Genomic DNA, 17,756 nt, shown 5'->3' on the forward strand with positions numbered 1-17,756 from the left:
TTTTCCTTAAATTTGTAAGAATTTTTCTATTAAAACCATTTTACATTGATTAAAATTAGATTGTTGGCTAACTAGCAAGTTTTAAGTAAAAAAAATAAACTACAGTAGTTGCTGTTTATAATTGTGTTTTTTTTAAATTGTTACACAAAATCATTATCAGGCTACACATTTTAACAAGCATTACAGAATCAGCAATATGGGATCTTATGCTCTTTTAAAACATCATTTTATGAAAAGATTTTGACATACGCTGGCACTTGCTATTCATTACTTTCCTGCTAGTTTGTAAAAGCAAGGAAAAGAATGCCTTGTAGAAAAACGGCTGCAAATATGACATCAGGAGTGGGTGCTAACTCAGTTTCAAGAAATAACAGAAAACAACCCACTCAGCCAAGCAGAGCCAGGAAAAGCTGCAATATCGAAGATACTTTAATTTGCCTTGTGGGGTCTAGAGGCAAGGAGACGCCCCGGAGTCAAGTCAGCTGACATCAGCTGGACTAGTGAGTCGTCACGTTCTATCCAAGCTGCAAGGCTGGCTCTCCAGAAAACACAAGACGCGCAGCCACACGGGGCGGACGGCGACCCAATCGTCAAACACGGTTCACAGCAGCAGGCAGAGTAAAAATGCCAAGTGGACTCCTCACAGCTTCCTTCACTCCTCAGCAAGTCAGCACAGACTCCAGTGAGGCTCGAAGGACCAGGCAGCAGAAACGAGACAGTCCCAAGAGAGTGCCATCAAAGGACTTACAGACCGTAGACAGATGCAAAAGAAAATACAAAAAACACAAACACAAAACAGAGACACCACTGACAGACTCTTCCTTAGCTTTCCTTTACAAACAGAACAAAAAAAACGAAACCTAGAGATTCCTGACCTCCAATTTCCTTCTCTAACCCGTCAGAGTGTTTCTCCAACCGCTCACTGAACACTCGGCGAGAAAAATACAACCCACAAGCCACAACCCATCACATTACCTATTTTTCAAAACAAATAAATAAATACACACCCCAGGGTGGGTGTGCGGGCCACAAGCCAGGGGCTTCCATACCCGGGCTCGGAAGTGCCACCACTCTCCAACCCCGGCTCACTGAGAGAAAATCTTGGCACAACTTCTACCTTTACACCGAACAGCAACACCAACAAAATGCAGCACGAGTGGCAGGGCATGGCAAAATCGGCATGTGTGCACACGGACACACCCCCACACACAAAGGAGACACTGATCAAACGGGAAATCTACCAGGTTCCAGTCTCTGCGGGTGAGCTTCCAGGGCCTGCATTCCTCCAGGTGCTCCTCTCAGGTTCACAGCTAGGGCCAGATTTTGGACCAAATAACATTATGAAATCCATTCGGGCGCTGACATTTCACTTCCAAACACCTCCGCGTGGTCTGCTCCGGCCGCCCTCCCACACCTGGCTCCCGGACCACGCGTGGAGGCGGCTCTCTCGAGGCACAGCAGCATGTAAGCGAAGACGAGCATCTTTCCCTTTCATTCTATTTTAGGCCTTCACAGTCCAGAAACTTACTGAAAAGCATAAACTTCTTAAAACAAAGCAAGGCAAACAAAAAACTATGCTACCACTTAAAACCAAAACTTTCCAAGGAAAGAATATTTTCTAAAAGCATACAGCAACCATCAACCCAAACAAACCTCTGAAAATCCGCAAAGCTAGTTCCTGCTCTAACCTAACTTTGTCCAGTCAGTGAACTGATCTGTCTAAAATTTCTTTTAAGGCTACTAAAATGCACACTGACGCAGCTGGGGCGTGCCTCTGACTGCACGCCTTCCTCCGAGCCGGCCTGTGTGCTCAGCCTGCGGGGCGGCCAGCGAGCGGCCAGCATAGCGTGTCCTCCTCCCGGCAGGGAGCCTCAGGACGACGCGGGCTCACGGAGGAGACCAGCACCAGTTTCTCAGCCGCCTTCTCTCAGAAACTCTTACTGGAGAGGTAGGCTTTTGTAAGAAAAGCATGCATAGTGGAGGCAAAGGAGAATAATGCAGGGGGAAACATTCAATTATTATATGAAAAGTATTTCCATAGTCCTAGAAACGTCTCTCAGTCCCGAGGCCTTCCTCAGGATGAAGAGGAAGGACAAGTGCCTGCAGCTCTCACTGCTGCGTCCAGCTGAGCTTTTCACCACCACACGAGGCTCACTGCTCAGCAACAGCCGTCCCCAAAGACGTGCTAGGTCTAGAGCAAACTGTCCATCTTTTGCTCCAAATTAAAATGCTATGTGAGATCTTTAAAAGTAATGGTTTTAAACTAGGACTTCTGCTGAACTCAGTCAGCCCTACTCCAATCTCCACCCCTGGCTCAACTTAACAAATGCCTCCCACATTACATTAAATGAAACAAAAAGCAACAAAGCAAGCTTTGATAAAAACTTCTATGATGCATATGCGTGCTAATAAACTCATTTTTCAAAGTTTAGACATAGCTTTGTAAATTAGATTTAAAAATTAAACAGTATATTCCCTACTACCCACACTAGTTTTCAGTGTTCACAAAAATTTCCAACTATTTTAAACATGTTTGAATGAACATTAACTAAATATCAGCATTCTATGAGTTAAGGCACAAAGCTGTACGAAGGAAACTTCCGCGTCATCTGTTTCTGTTATATTCTAGAACAGTTTGGGAAAAGGCAGGAAAGGGGCAGGGGAGCACACGTGGGGACAAGCAGGCTGGTTTGCCCAGAGGCGGCGTGGAGGGGAGACAAGCCGAGCCGGGATGTACAGCCACGGCACAGAAGTCAGAGCCCAAAGACAGCTTTTCAGCAAGCAGTCACGAGTCAGGTCTCTGCTCTCAGAGGCTTCGATTCTGCAGAGAGGAACAGCGGCTTCTGGTTAACACACCACGTCCCGGGGCAGCTGCCGGGGAACGGCTGAGCCCACCAGGAGAGAGAAGAGCCAGAGGCCACCGTCCAGGAGAGCGGCCCTAACGCGAAGGCAGGTGGCAGTGGAGGCTGTCAGCCTGCAAAGGTGAGGACATGGGTAAAGGCAGCAAGTACAGCCAGTACGGCTCCTGAAAGAGGAATTCTGAAAAGACAGGGAAAAATTAAACTAGGGAAACGCTTTTCAAATCCACAGAAATAAGGATTTTCCCTGAATCACAGTAGCTCAAGTGACGAGGTCGCTTTGCTGATGGTTTGATTTTCTCATACGAGAATAAGCCGCGGCGGGCACTCAGCTGGCATGAAACCAGTACCCCCTGCCAGCCACCAAATCCTGGATTCAGACAGAGCAAGCGTGGACCCCAGAGGGACCACACTACTGAAACTGTATTTAATCTGTTCACTTCCTGACTCCACTTACTCAGAGTGAATTCAGAGAGCAAATACTCATGCTTATAAGCCTATGACAAAACCACAGTTTAGATATATTAGTTTCTAAGCCCGTGAATTTTTAAAAAGTACAATCTAAAAGAAAAACCTCACAGGCTTTTTCCTGAAGTAATCAGTAAATTAAACTGGACTTCCTCCTTTGTTGCCTAATACTTCAATCACTGACAAACACAAAACACAAGCAATATGTCCATCTTTTAAAGCTGCACCCAAGTGTTTCAAACCACAATAATTGAACGCAGTATATATTTTCAGTTCTTCCAAAACTTTGAAGTTCGCATTTTTTTTTACATCATCTTCCACAAAACGCGCCAGCCCAGATACCACCATCAGGTCATGACACGTCAACCAAAACAAACTGACGCCTACCGAGTGAGATGCCGGAGGGACAGCTCGAGAAGGAGAGGTGCCAACAGGACCAGAGCCCCACGACCTTCTCGGGATCTCTGGGCTGAGGAGGAGAAGTAAGCGTGCTTCCATTCAACACAAACGACGTCTCAGCCTTTTCTCGGGCGGCGTCCACCTGTCAACCCTGGTGGCTGTGACGTCACTGTCACTTGCGTTAGCCTTACAAGGGTAAGAAGTGAAAACGACGGGCACGGAGGCATCTCAGGGAAAGTAAGCTCAGCAATGAGACAATTACTATTCCACACATGAAGTAAAAAGAACATAAAAGCATGTTTGAGGGAAGATACAGTTTATAACTTCTAGGAAGGCCTAAAAGTAAAAATATGTTTTTCTTAAAAAAAAAAAAAGAATCTGAAATCTGAAGCAAATGTTATCATTCGTTAAACTTGTCAGTGGGGTTCACTAGTATATACTATGCCACTCTCTACATTTTTAAATTTACGTTTAAAGCTTTTTGCAATTAAAACAATTTGAAAAGGGTAGGTCTAGCTATAAAATAATGCAAAAACTGAACACTACATAATTTTTCAAAGAACATGAAATTTAAAACAATATTTTAGTAAAACTATAGCAACACTATAGTATCAAATACTTGGTGACGATAACATTTTTAAAAAGTGATCATGACAACAGCAAAGATAAATTTTCGACTGAAAATGCTGCACATGATGAGAGGAGGTGCGTGGTGAGTAACCTGCAGGGTGCCCCGGGGACACCAGGCAGCCATGAGGAGGCAAAGCCACGTGCCGCGCGTGGAGAGCACTCGGGCTGCAGGAGAGGTGCGGCGGGACCACAGACCCCTTTACCAGGTGCCCTTGGAGGTGGGGACGGGCCCCTCCCTTGTCGGAGTGAAGGGAGGCATGTGGGGGCGCCCCAGGGGGGCCATCGGATGCAACGGGAGCCTGGCGGCACTTGCTCCGCCCACGGGCATTGGAGAAGGGTCTCTCCTGGGAAGAGAGACCACAGCAGCTGCCGAGGTGGGGCGGGCAGGAGAGAGTCGGGACAGCTGGGCGGCGCACCCCAGGACAGGTGTCCCATCAGGCCCTTGGCTGCTGCAGGCGGTGCTCCTGAGGCTGCCTGACTGGGGCTCCTGAGCCAGCCTAGCCGGGCCTCCCACCCCAGGGGCACCACACCCACCGAGAACTTCTCTTTCCTGTCCACTTTGTTTCCAGTGCACTCACTCGTAAGCCAACCCCCTCGTGGGAGAATGGCCCCGGGGAAACGAACGCAGCCTCTGGGATGGTGTCACCGGCCTGGCTTTCCTGGGAGTGGGCTTGGACATGCACGGTTCAGACCTCAGGTCCTTGACTCGGTTTACCGCAGCTTCTTGGGGAGGGAGCCGCTTCAGTAGGTGGCCACAACATTTCTGACCTACTGGGCCTGCCTTTTCCAAGGGTGAGATTCTCTGAACATCAGTCCAGATTCGTGCAGTGTAGGTTGTTAGGGGAAGAGAGCTATACTTTCACATGCAGAAAAATAAAAATAAAAAACTAATAGTCTAAACAGCAAAGTGAGTCACAAAGTAAAATGGGTTTTGGTGATACGCAGGCTGTCTGGTCTACATAAAGGAGATGTTTCATGAGCACCGCGCAGTATTTATTCACTGAGCTCCCTCTATCCAAACAAACAGGCCACGTGCTTGTTTTTGGCACCAGAAAGCCATGCCCCATAGCAAAGCAGGGGTAATTCCACGGACATCGTGGTCCAGAATAACAGCCCAAATCCATCCTTTCCGTCGTTTCCTCTCCTGCATCTGCCACAGGCGACCTCCTCACCACTAATCCCAGGCCCCAAGACCCTGAGAACCGACGTCCGGTGGGCCGACACCACCCTAATCGGTGAAGGCGTGTGAAACCACAAGTGTCAACTTTGGGCAGAGGCTACTCTGAGCAGTGTGGTGGTGCCTGCTTGCCCAGGGAAAGCCTGTCAAGACGAAGCCGCCCATGAGGCCCCGCCCTGACCCGGGGGCTGCACCCAGGCCCTCCCTGCTCTTCACTGAGCAGACGCGCTTTTCTGGTCCTCTGCAAAACCCTCTCAGAGAGGCAGGCAGCACTGCCTATCTCCCTGCTTCCCACAGCCTGCCCCCGGGGCCTGCACACACCCCGCTGGACTCTGCCTACAGTGCTCATGGGAGAGCTCATGACCTCCTAAGAGCCAGGCAATGAGAGCCTGTCGCACTCTGGATCTTGCCACCTTTCTGAAACCCAGCCTTGGTCGTCGGGGCTCTCTGTTAGGAGAGAAGAGGCCCCTCGCTCCCCGTGCTGCCCGAACTCACCACCATGGCACAGGTCCCCACTCACTTCTGCCCCCATGGGCCGTCCCCTGTCTATCTGCTCGACCTCCCCCCATCCAGCATGCGCCCTTCCAGGGCCAGGTGAGCCTGCTTGCGCTCTCCCATTTCTAAACCCTACTTCAGGGAGCTGACCTAGGGCACTGCTCCTTGCCACCTACCCCACGCTCTCTACGCCCTCTGTCCTGAACAAGGCGCAAAGCTAACAGCCATTTCTCCTGCAATCTGCTGCAGGAGGGTCGACCAGCCGCTTGCACAATCGGGAGGTGGAGGTAGGGGAGAGCCTCGCTTCTGCCATCTCCGTTGACCCTTGGCTTGACAACCTGCAGTTCACATCTCGCCTAACCCATCGGCAGGACTCAACACTGCTGAGAGCCCTGCTGTTCAAACGTCTTCCCCTGCCTTCACAGGCCTTCTCCTCTGCCCCTGCTCTGCCGGCTTCCGCTATCTGGCCCAAGGGGCACCTAATGCTGCTGGAATACAGTATACCAGAAACGGACCAGCTTTTTTTCTTTTTCGCATGGGCGGGCACCGGGAATCGAACCCGGGTCTCTGGCATGGCAGGTGGGAACTCTGCCTGCTGACCCACCATAGCCCGCCCTGGACCAGCTTTTAAAAGGGAATTTATGAAGTTGCAAGTTTACAGTTCTAAGGCTGTACAAATGTCCTAACTAAGGCAACCAGTCAATGATACCTTGACTCAATAAAGCGCCAGTAACGTTTGGGGGTTTCTCTGTCAGCTGGGAAGGCACATGGGACATCTGATAGTGTTCTCTCCCAGCTTCTCCTTAGAAAAGGCTTCCCCGAGGGTGTCTACCTTCAGCATCTCAAAGCTTTTTTCCAAAATGGTTCCCTCTGAAAGCTGCAGTAAGCAACCCCACCTTAATGGGTGGAGACACATCTCCATGGAAACCACCTCATCAAAAGGTTCCGCCATAAACAATATCGAATCAAGATTAAAGAACGTGCTTTTCTGGGGTGCACAACAATTTCAAACCGGCACAGGCACTATTTTAGACTCTTTCCATTCCACCTCTGTACATCCTCTCCCAAGGTAAGCCACGGCTCCAATACCTACACACCAAAGAACCTCAAAATCTGATCCCAGCTTAGCTCCCCAACTCTGCTTCTGACTTGCACATTCAGCTGCTTATTTAACATATGTGCCTGGGTTTTAGTAGATGCCTCAACACTGGGGCCCAGAACTGCTCTCCAACTTGGCCACTGCCCTAATGTTCCTTCCTCCCTAATGGTACCATCACCCACGCTGCTCAAGTTGAAAACCTGGGCGTCCCAGTCCCTGGATCTCCTCTTCACCCAGCTTCTGCCTCTAAAGACCCATCGCTTTACCCCCAGTCTGTCTGACCCACCCCCTGTCAAGAGCCCCCAGGGTCCCCCCCCCCAGACCACTGTCAGGGCTTCCTGCCATGCCCCTGGGCCGACCTGCCCACTGAGTCCACGCTAGAAACAAGGCGCAGATCCGAGCCCCCCGTTCCCCTGATCGAAGCTCTTTAACGAGGACACTTCCTTAAATGTGAAAAAGGGGAAATGATGCTTGAAAATCGGGTGAAAGGTTAAAAAAGCATTCCCCTCAAGACCAAGAACGAGACAAGAGACCCATCATCACTGCCTACAATCAAGTTCTGTGCTAGAGTCATGTCCAGTTCAGCGAATCATAAGGACTGAAGACAAGATACAAAACCACAGTTGGCATAATTGCCTGTGTAGAAAAGCCAAAGGAATTTACAGATCAACTGCGAAAATTACTAAGAATTTAGCAAAGTTATTTCATATAAAATCAATTCACAAAAGTCATTTGTATTCTGAATGCAAACAGTTTAAATATATAACTTACGAAGAGATGCTACAGGCAAACCTTGGAGATAATGTGGGTTCAGTTCCAGATTACTGCAATCGAGTAAGTTTCGCAATAAAATGAGTCACGTGAATTTTTGGTCTCCCAGTGAATATTTAGGTTTACACTATACTGTACCCTGTGAAGTGTGTGATCACATTACGTCCTAAAACACAATGTACAAGCAAAGTGGCAGGTTACATGATCAACATTCAAAATCTGCAGTATTTCGATATGCTAGCCCTGAGCAATCTGAGAGGGAAAGCAAGAAAAAAATTCCATGCACAATTGCAACCAAAAGAATAAAATATTTAGGAATAAATTTAACTACGGATACAAAAGACCTATACAAAGAAAACTACAAGAAACTGCTAAAAGAAATCACAGAAGACCTAAATAAATGGAAAGGCACACTGTGTTCCAATCTAGATTGGAAGACTAAACAGAGTTAAAATGTCAACTCTACCCATCGATTTATAGATTCAATGCAATCCCAATTAAAATTCTAAAAACTTACTTTGCAGAAATAGAAAAACAAATAACCGAATTTATTTGGAAGGGCAGGGTGCCCCAAACAGCTAAAAGTATCTTGAGAAAGAAAAATGAAGTCGGAGGACTCACACTACCTGACTTTACGGCATATTATGAAGCTACATGGTGCTGGCATAAAGACAGATACACTGACCAATGGAACTGAACAGAGTGTTCAGATGCAGACCCTCTCTTCTATGCACAACCGATCTTCCATAAGGCAGTCAGGCCAAATCACCTGGGACAGAACAGTCTTCAATAAAGGGTGCCCCCCCAAAAATAAATAAATAAATAATAAAATAAATGGCGCCTAGAGAACTGGATATCCGTAAGCAAAAGAATGAAAGAGGATCCATACCTCACACCCCATACAAAAATGAACTCCAACTGATCAAAGACCTAAACATTAGAGCTAAGACCATAGACCTTTTAGAAGAAAATGTAGGGAAAGATTTATAAAACTTGTACTACGAAGCGGTTTCCTAGATCTTTCACCCAAAGCACAAGCATTGAAGAAAGAAACAGATAAAAGAGAACTCCTCAAAATTTAACACTTTTGTGCATCAAAGAACTTTGTCAAGAAAGTAAAAAGACAGCCTACACAATGGGAGACAGTATTTGGAAATGATAAATCACGTAAGGGTCTAGTACCCAGAATATATAAAGAGATTGTTCGACTCAACAACAAAAAGACAAAAAACCCAACTACAAAATGGGCAAAAGAAATGAACAGACACTTCTCAGAAGGGGAAATACAAATGAGTAAAAGGCACATGAAAAGACGCTCAACTTCCCTGGCTATTAAGGAAATGCAAATCAAAAACCACAATGAGATATCATCTCACACCCACCAGAATGGCCATTATCAATGAAACAGAAAATGACAAGTGCTGGAGAGGATGTGGAGAAAGAGGCACACTTATCCACTGTTGGTGGGAATGTCAAATGGTGCAACCACTGTGGGAGGCAGTTTGGCGGTTCCTCAGGAAGCTAAGTATAGAATTGCCATATGACCCAGCAATACCATTGTTAGGTATCTATTCAGAGGACATGAGGGCAAGGACAAAAACGGACATTTGCACACCAATGTTTACAGCAGCATTATTTACAATTGCAAAGAGATGGAAACTGCCCAAATGTCCATCAACAGACGAGTGGCTAAACAAGCTGCGGTATATACATACGATGGAATATTATGCAGCTATAAGACAGAATAAAGTTATGAAGTATGTAACAACATGGATGGACCTTGAGGACATTATGCTGAGGGAGATTAGCAAAAAACAAAAGGGCAAATACTGTATGGTCTCGCTGATATGAACTGACATTAGCGAGTGAACTTGGAGAATTTATTCTTATGCATTACATAGATATCCCGTTTTTAGTTTATAGTCTATCAGAGAGGCTGGAGGAAGTACCTGAACTGTAGAGTTGTGTTCCAGTAGCCATGTTTCTTGAAGATGATTGTATAATGATATAGCTTTCACAAAGTGACTGTGTGATTGTGAAAACCTTATGTCTGATGCTCCTTTTATCTATAGTATGGACAGATGAGTAAAAAATATGGATAAGAAATAAACAAATAATAGGGGTACAAATTGAGTAGACTGAAATACTAGTGGTCAATGAATGAGAGTAGGGTAAGGGGTATGGTATGTATGAATTTTTTCTTTCTTTTGCCGGAGAGATGCAAATGTTCAAAAAAATGATCATGGTGATGAATACACAACTACGTGATGGTATTGTGAGCCACTGACTATAACCATGTCAAGAATGTATGTTTGTTCATTGTTTATAATGAAAATATTAAAAAAAAGGGAAAAAAGCACTGTACATACCTTAATTGAAATGTGACATTGAGTGAGCACATGCTTCTGTAAAAATGGTGCCAACAGATTTGTGAATGTAGGGTTGTTGCCACAAACCTTTATTTTGGGGGGGGGGGCAAAAACCTGTGACATCTGCAAAGCACAATAAAGTGCAGTAAAACGAAGTAAGCCTGTCCTTGAAAGTAGCACTCATTAGCTACTTAGCAACATATGAAGAAAATTATTAAAGCTTATTAATAGACATTAAAGGCAATTCAAATCAATAGAGAAAAAACACTTTCTTGAATACACTTAACATTAAGACATCTGTGCTCTACAAACTGACCAATAAATTCAGTGCAATTCCAGTAAAAACCACAACAGACCACTTGAAAAAATATCAGATGGGAAGATTTACCTGACCAGATTATCAAGTACTATTACAAGACTATGGTAATCGAGATGTGAGATTGGCACTAGGATAATCAGAAATTCAACAGAACAGAGTTCAGAAACAGACACACCTGAAATTGGATTCCTACTCCCTCTATACACAGAATTCAATTCCAGGTTGCCTTACCATTTAAACGGGAAAGGCAAAACCCTAAATAAAACTTCTAGAAGAAAACATAAAATACATGTATCACCTCAGACTGGGGAAGAATTCTTCCTTTTATGAACATGTCACAACACAGACAAAAGTAAAAGGAAATGTCTAAGGACCCTGCACATATCTGCCAGCCATCTTCAAAAATCACCAGCACAAGCCTACCTTGTTTCACCTATACCTGCCTCCCTCTACCACAGCAGTATTTTGAAGTAAATATCAGATATGATACCATTTCATCCATAAACACAGGAAAGGACTTAGTGCAAACCATAAAGGAAAAAATGTATGCATCTGAAAATTATTCTTAAATAAATCACTTTGTACTCTTACGGAACTCTTCTGTTTGTGTACTGGGTAATGTGTAAGAATGTCTGTAATGGTAAAAGTCTGCAGTGTAATTTCCTAATTAATGTGGATAAATACATATTAACACAATGGAAGGCTACACAACAGTTAAAAATGAACTACTAATAATATGATTATCCCAATCATATTATTATATGATTGAATCCCAATAATATGATTAGTGGGCTAAAAAACAACATGTGCTATATGATACCATGATACTGGCCAAAATGCAAACATATAGTAGTCAGGGATACAGGTACACTAAAATTATAAAGAAAAGCAAGGTAATGATCAATACAAAATCCAGGTGGTAGAGAACGGGGGATACCAGAGAGAAGCCCAGAAGTGAGCTGAGACATTAACAGTGCTCTACTAAGGTCTGCACCATTAACTGGACAAATATACTGCATGTGCAATAGTTCACAAAATAAGTTAACATTTGAACGTGAAAAATCCTTCAACAAGTTCTTACTGTCCTAAGAATAAAGTCCAAACCCAAGTCTGGGCATGACCCCTCCAATGCCAGCTTCTCAAGCACCACCTGTGCCCCAACCACGCCCTTCTTTCTCTCCCACACCACACCATGTCCTCTTACCTCGGGACCTTTGCACATCTCTTCCCTCCGCACTGAGAAAACTCCCTCCAATAATCACCACCATGCTCAATCCTACTCCCTTGAGCATTAATCATTCTGGACACTAATTTCTTTCACGCTGGACCTCCCTGAACTTCAGAGAGGTCAGCATGTCCCTTGTCCGTGCCCGTGTGACTCCTTTTCCAACGCTGCCCAGGCTCACTCAGTGTCTGCTCTCCCCACCAGCCTATAATTGCTCTGACAGGGTAAGGGCATGTCTGCTGTCTTAGCACACTGCTGGCATGTAAGTAGGTGCTGGCAGGTAAGGGATACATCATAAGCTCATTTCTTCTTCTCCAAAGGATGCCTGTGAAACCTGTAGAAGATTCTTGATCCTGACTGGGCCTCAGTTCACCTGCAGAGCTTTTTAAAAATACACCAGGATTAGCTCACACCTAGAGATTCCAACCTACAGCTCTGAGGTAGGACCCAGCATCGGTCTGGTTATTTCCTTAATTCCGCCAATGATTTTGGAGCACAGCGAGAATTGAGAACTACTGGTTCCACCAAAGAACCAAGCATTTTTGACAACTCAACATCAATACTGTCTTCCGTGCATTTTCACTTAGGTCAGGGGTTCCCTGGTGAGAGCTGGCAGACCTGAAGTGCTGTCACGAAAGGACACAATTTTAATCAGCTATATCGCCAGCTTCAGGCACAGTGTTTCAGACGCTGTAAATGTTTAGGAGACACTTTTAAATTCATGTTTAGTAAACACTTCTAAATTTTTAAAGCAGTGAGTGATTCCTAATTCCACCTGTAACTTACAGAAGAATTCTATGTAAGAATAGATATTTTCTGTGTGTACCCGAACGTATGATTTTTTCGTCCTTTAAAAACCCCCCAGATCTATGCAATTGTGCCTTAGACTGTCGCCGAGACAATGGAACAGAGCACATCTATCTCCTATAAATTCTACAGCACCCAACAGCTCTTTGGAGATCCTACATCTTTTTTTCTCAGCATTGCAGAAGATTCAACAGGCTTAGAAGGAAAAGCAAAGAAGACGCGAGCAGAGGCTCCAAAGTGCCAGTCCAGTGGTGCCAGGTGTGGACAGGCACACAGGAGACGCTGCTTGGAGGACGCCGGCTCTCGAGGTCCACAGAGGACGTGGACGGGCACACGGGAGACGCTGCTCAGAGGACGCCGGCTCTCCAGGTCCAAGGAAGACCCTGGTAAAGCAGTTCTGGCACAGAACCTGAAATCCCAGCCAGGTTTAGAATCTCTGGTTTAGTGTAAACTCACTCTATTCTCGTTCTCAGTAGTTAGCCCCTATCTGCACATTTAGTGTGATTTTCTTAAAATATCTTCCAAACTCTATACATACTTCAATTTCTAAAATGGTCCCTTATAGACAGGTTCTACTGAACAAGTTATATTCCCAGGCCGGTTGTTCAAAATTCTATTTTCCTGTAGAGTAAAATAACAGATTATGGTTCAACTTCAGGACAGATCATGAAACAAGAAACTACCTACAACCTAGCTGTCATGTACAGATACTTCTGTGGAAAATACGTTTCAGGTTCTAACTGCTTCTTCTAGGTTTTCGAGTTTATAGTTCTTAAGCGTCAGGATGTGTGAGATCAACGACAGCCATCTCTAGATTATTTTTTTCTTTGTCTTCGTCAGAATTTTTCCATGTATGCAAGTATAAATATCTTAATTAGGAAAACAAAACAAACAAAACACAAAAGTGACTTTAAAAGCCTCCATGTCTACTTGTTCCAAATTATGTGTAGCCTGAAATAAAATTTCCTTCCTAGTCGGGCCTCCACCTCTCCCAAGCTCATCTCCAGCCGCTCTGGCCCGCACATGAGCCCTTCCGAAACGCCGCGCTGCTCCCCAATTCCTGCCCTTGGCAGGGTCTGCCCGGCTTTCCTCAGTCCCTGTGCCTCTGCAAAGTAAGAGCAGCAGGGAGCGCTCCGCACGAGTCAGGACCCACAAGGGAGCTCCCCTACAAAACCCGTCTGAAAACAGCCCTTCCAACAGCCCACACGCCCCACCAATCACACTTCTGCTTTCTGCGAGCCACTGAGGCGTCCGAGTGAAAACGAAACTGAACTCTCAGAGTCTCAGCCCCATCCATGAAACACTTACCCCACAGGAGCACTTGAGGATTTAATAAGAACACAAAAGCACTTCGTAGAGCATTTACATATTTTTAAGACACTCACACCTTTAACTCAAATTTAAGACTTAATCTAAAACTCATCTTGCCTCTTGAAAAAAACACTTTCGAAATCGTTATTAGCCCCAGATCAAAGCCAAATGTGAAATCTAGTGTCTCTCCATGCTCTTATTTCCATTTTTTTCTTCTTGAATAAAGGTTCTGGATCCAAGTACACTGTAATTTAGACTGTTTAAACTACAACTGCCGCCAAGACTATTATATGAAGATCAAAATGTCAACAGAGACACACCAGGCAGCCTAGTACCCCTTTTGTGGGTGCCTGCCAGGCTTTTTGACTATTCGTTTCAATATTTCATCATTCACTGCCTTTTCCAGCCACCCTCCTACCCGGAGCAATGACAGTACCTGCCACTGAACAAGCCCTTAATGAAGGCACTTTACATATACTTTCTCTTTAAAATGTCGTAATTATCCCATTTCAATACAAGAAAAAATGTGAAGCTAACAAGTGGTTGGCGGAGTGAACCCAGCCTGACTCGGCACCCTTAACTACCTCGATACACAGACTTAACATCTCCCAGGCGCGAGGCATACAGCAGACAGCCTGTGACCTGGGTCCCAGCATCTCCCCCTAACTGCTGTCATAACATGATACCTACTCCCCCATTCCAAGAGCAATTCTAAAACATATGCGGCTGTTTTACTCCTCTGATTCAAGTATTTTTAGTCTATCAATTCATTCAGTCAAATACTTATCCATTTGGGGATGCAAGAGTGAAGGTAACAGATAGGGTCCCGTTCCTTATACTCTTGGGAACAGGAAGGAACAGGTGGGAAGAAAAGTCACTAACAAGTATGTGGAGAATTAAAATGAGGTGTTGTGATAGAGAATGCCTTGTGGCTCGTTCAGACTGACTGAGTGAGAACAGCCTCAAGGAAGAAACAAGAAAGCTGGACAGCAGAAGTCAGAATGGCCCAGACACCCAGAAAGTCAGGAAAGAGACTTCTATGCACAGAAGCTGGTGCAAAGGTCCTGTGGACGAAGCCAGCCCTGGAGCACTCAAGACAGGAGAGAAGAGGCGCGCAACGGGCAGGTGCCAAGTCGCAGAGGGAAGCAGGGTGAAGCCAACAGAGGGCTGCAACAGTAGGGGAGTGACAGGGTCTGATTTACATACTTTAAAGCATGAATCTGGCTATAGGGGAGCAAGAGCTGGAGGGGAGAGCCCCATGGGGAGACCGCTGCTGCCTACTGCAGTCACACTGGAGAGGGCGTGTGGTAGCCAGAACTGAGGCACAGAAAGGGAGGTGGCATCTGAGCCTGGCCCCTCCCACTGAGGCCCAGCACTCCATTCCCCTTTCCTCTTTCACCAAACCACCTGGAAAACCTCATGCTGCCACTGAAGACTGCTGCTTTCCTGGCATGCCCTTTCCCCACACTTGTCTAGCTCACTTTTATTTGACCTTTGAGACTTAGCTCAGTCACTTCTTTGGGAAGTGGCCCTCAATGCCCCAGAGAGTATATGCCTGCCTCCGTTTTTAAGATTTAAAGCCTCTCATCCTGCTGGGTCAATATTACTGGGGTCTGCCTGTCTCTCACTCCGCCCACCACAAGTGGAAACCCTGCTATCACCTCTGTCTCCCAGTGTCCAGCACCCAGTAAGCGCTAGGCCTGAGTAAACAGATGACTGCCGTCCTGTAAGGGACAACTAGGGGGAAAGTTTCAACCCTGGCATTAATCTTTTGGGATTAAAAGCCTAATTGCCCTAACAATCTCATGAACATACCTTTTGTTAACAGCTTAAAGGAAGGAAATGACACAATTTATAAACAATAGTTGGCCACACTGCTTTCTCGTAGTTTCACTGCTCTGGACCCTTAGAAAAGCAAATATGACTGAGGAAAGAAGATAGTACTTATGGTTCAGTGCTTTAAAACCACCCACAAGATATCCACTCTGCAAGGAGGCTTCAGGCTAACAACTTATAAACATTTTATTCCCCAAATTCAGATCTCTGAATTACATTTGGCCTTTTATAAAAAAGACAACAAGAGAGAAGATACAAATCTGCCACATTTATGAAGTCACTTGTGTGACAAAGGTCTCTGACATCCTCAGTGAATTCTGCGTTAAAAAGAGGAAACCGCAGAGCTACTGAGATTTCCGTCCCGAGTCCAACACACCATCACCCACCAGCCTCGTCCCTCACGACAGTTTCTTCCTCCCCCACCTCCAAACTCTGCCAATCCTCTGTCACTCAGTACAGTCGGGGTCTACGAACTTCGCCCACAAAGTGTGGCTACGCCTACTTGTATAACTGAAGAAAATCCCGTTTCAAAAGAATAAACCTGCGCGATTACACACATGGAGAAGATGTGAACCCCTCTGGGTTACTGCACGGTCAGCATCTGTCACGGAGAGGCCTTCATTTACTTACCTAAGTAATGTGGTGGATGAAATGACATGGGCTTACTAGTCGCTGAATAATATCCAATTGCTCTCTTAAACCGAATAACTTTGTCATCTGTTCTAGACTGAAATAAATGTAGGAAAACCTTTGTAAATTAGTATGGCACTGGTCATGGGTATTAACATTTTTTAATAATTCAGCACAAGTAAAATAATCTGTAGCTTTTCAAGTTAGAAGAATTTAGAATGACATTAAAATCCTCAGAAAAATCATCAGATTCTTATTGAAGAACCAAATCAAACATTAATTCTTTTAATGCAATGTAGTTAACATAGAATTCTGAGCTAGACAGTCAGGAGATCTGAGATTTGGGGTGTAGTTCTAGACTCTGAACTGAATCCAGCCTCCCTAGGTCTCTGGTCCTGCCTAGAAGTCTTACATCCACGCATCCCAGATGGGCAGGCCGCAATGCAGAGGTCAGCCAGAGGCTGCCCAGTAGCCCAGGTTCTTTAGAGAGGGAACAGAAGTCACAAAACCTCACCTACTTCTACTGATTATACTTGTTTGCAACCCTTACTTTCCCAAAACAAGAAGAAGAAAAAGAAAGTCCCTGCCCCTCATCTGAAGGATACAGACAAATCCGAGGCTCACAATTCCCTATCACTTACTTGATGCAGTTTGTCTCCTTAGTGGAAACTCAGAAACACACTTCGATGTTATTAAATTATGATAGAGGATCTAGGAGCAAGACCCTGGCCACGACCCCCCAACCCCTCGCTGTGCTGAGGACGTCAGGCTAGACAGAGCGCGGCCATGGCAGGACTTGTGCGCTGGGCACTGCCAGGGACCGATCAGGGCCCTACTACACATCTGCCAGCTCTGCCTCCCCTGCCCCTCCCACACCCTCAGACAGCAGCATGCGCGCTCGTCTGGCGAGTCTGTCCGCCTTCGCTGTCTTTACCTGTGAATGCTGGAAAACATCTTTCGCTATGGCGTCCAGGTCAGTGGTGTCCTGGATGCTGCGGACGTAGTCGGCGACGGCCTTGATCACCACGTCGCACGGCGGCAGGACGAGCTGGTGAGCCCGCACCTAAGGAAACAAGCGCACGTCAGCAGTGAGCCACTGAGCGCCTAACGTGAACCAGCTCCACATCTACGCAGTGGGCCACTGAGCGCCTAACGTGAACCAGCTCCACATCTACGCAGTGGGCCACTGAGCGCCTAACGTGAACCAGCTCCACATCTACGCAGTGGGCCACTGAGCGCCTAACGTGAACCAGCTCCACATCTACGGCCCGGAAACCAAAACAATACATTACCTGTAAGGAGACCTATCTATGAGAACTTAGCCCAAGAGTTCTTTAAATCTCTCGTGCTCTGGAGTTAAAG

At 45.8% G+C, this 17,756-nt stretch overlaps 1 protein-coding gene across 2 annotated transcripts in view; it reads right to left on the reverse strand.

The window, feature by feature from the left end:
* Nucleotides 1-17,756, reverse strand: part of FAM120A (family with sequence similarity 120 member A) — a 121,870-nt gene that overhangs the window by 55,730 nt on the left and 48,384 nt on the right. For both annotated transcript variants that reach the window (XM_077138662.1, XM_077138666.1), the window contains exons 4-5: nt 17,329-17,457; nt 16,395-16,491 (exon numbers count right to left, since the gene is read on the reverse strand). In XM_077138662.1, the coding sequence (XP_076994777.1) occupies nt 16,395-16,491; nt 17,329-17,457 (226 nt within the window). The remainder of the gene's footprint in view (nt 1-16,394; nt 16,492-17,328; nt 17,458-17,756) is intronic.

The sequence above is a fragment of the Tamandua tetradactyla genome, chromosome 2 (assembly GCF_023851605.1).
Source record: "Tamandua tetradactyla isolate mTamTet1 chromosome 2, mTamTet1.pri, whole genome shotgun sequence".
Lineage (NCBI taxonomy): Eukaryota > Metazoa > Chordata > Mammalia > Pilosa > Myrmecophagidae > Tamandua > Tamandua tetradactyla.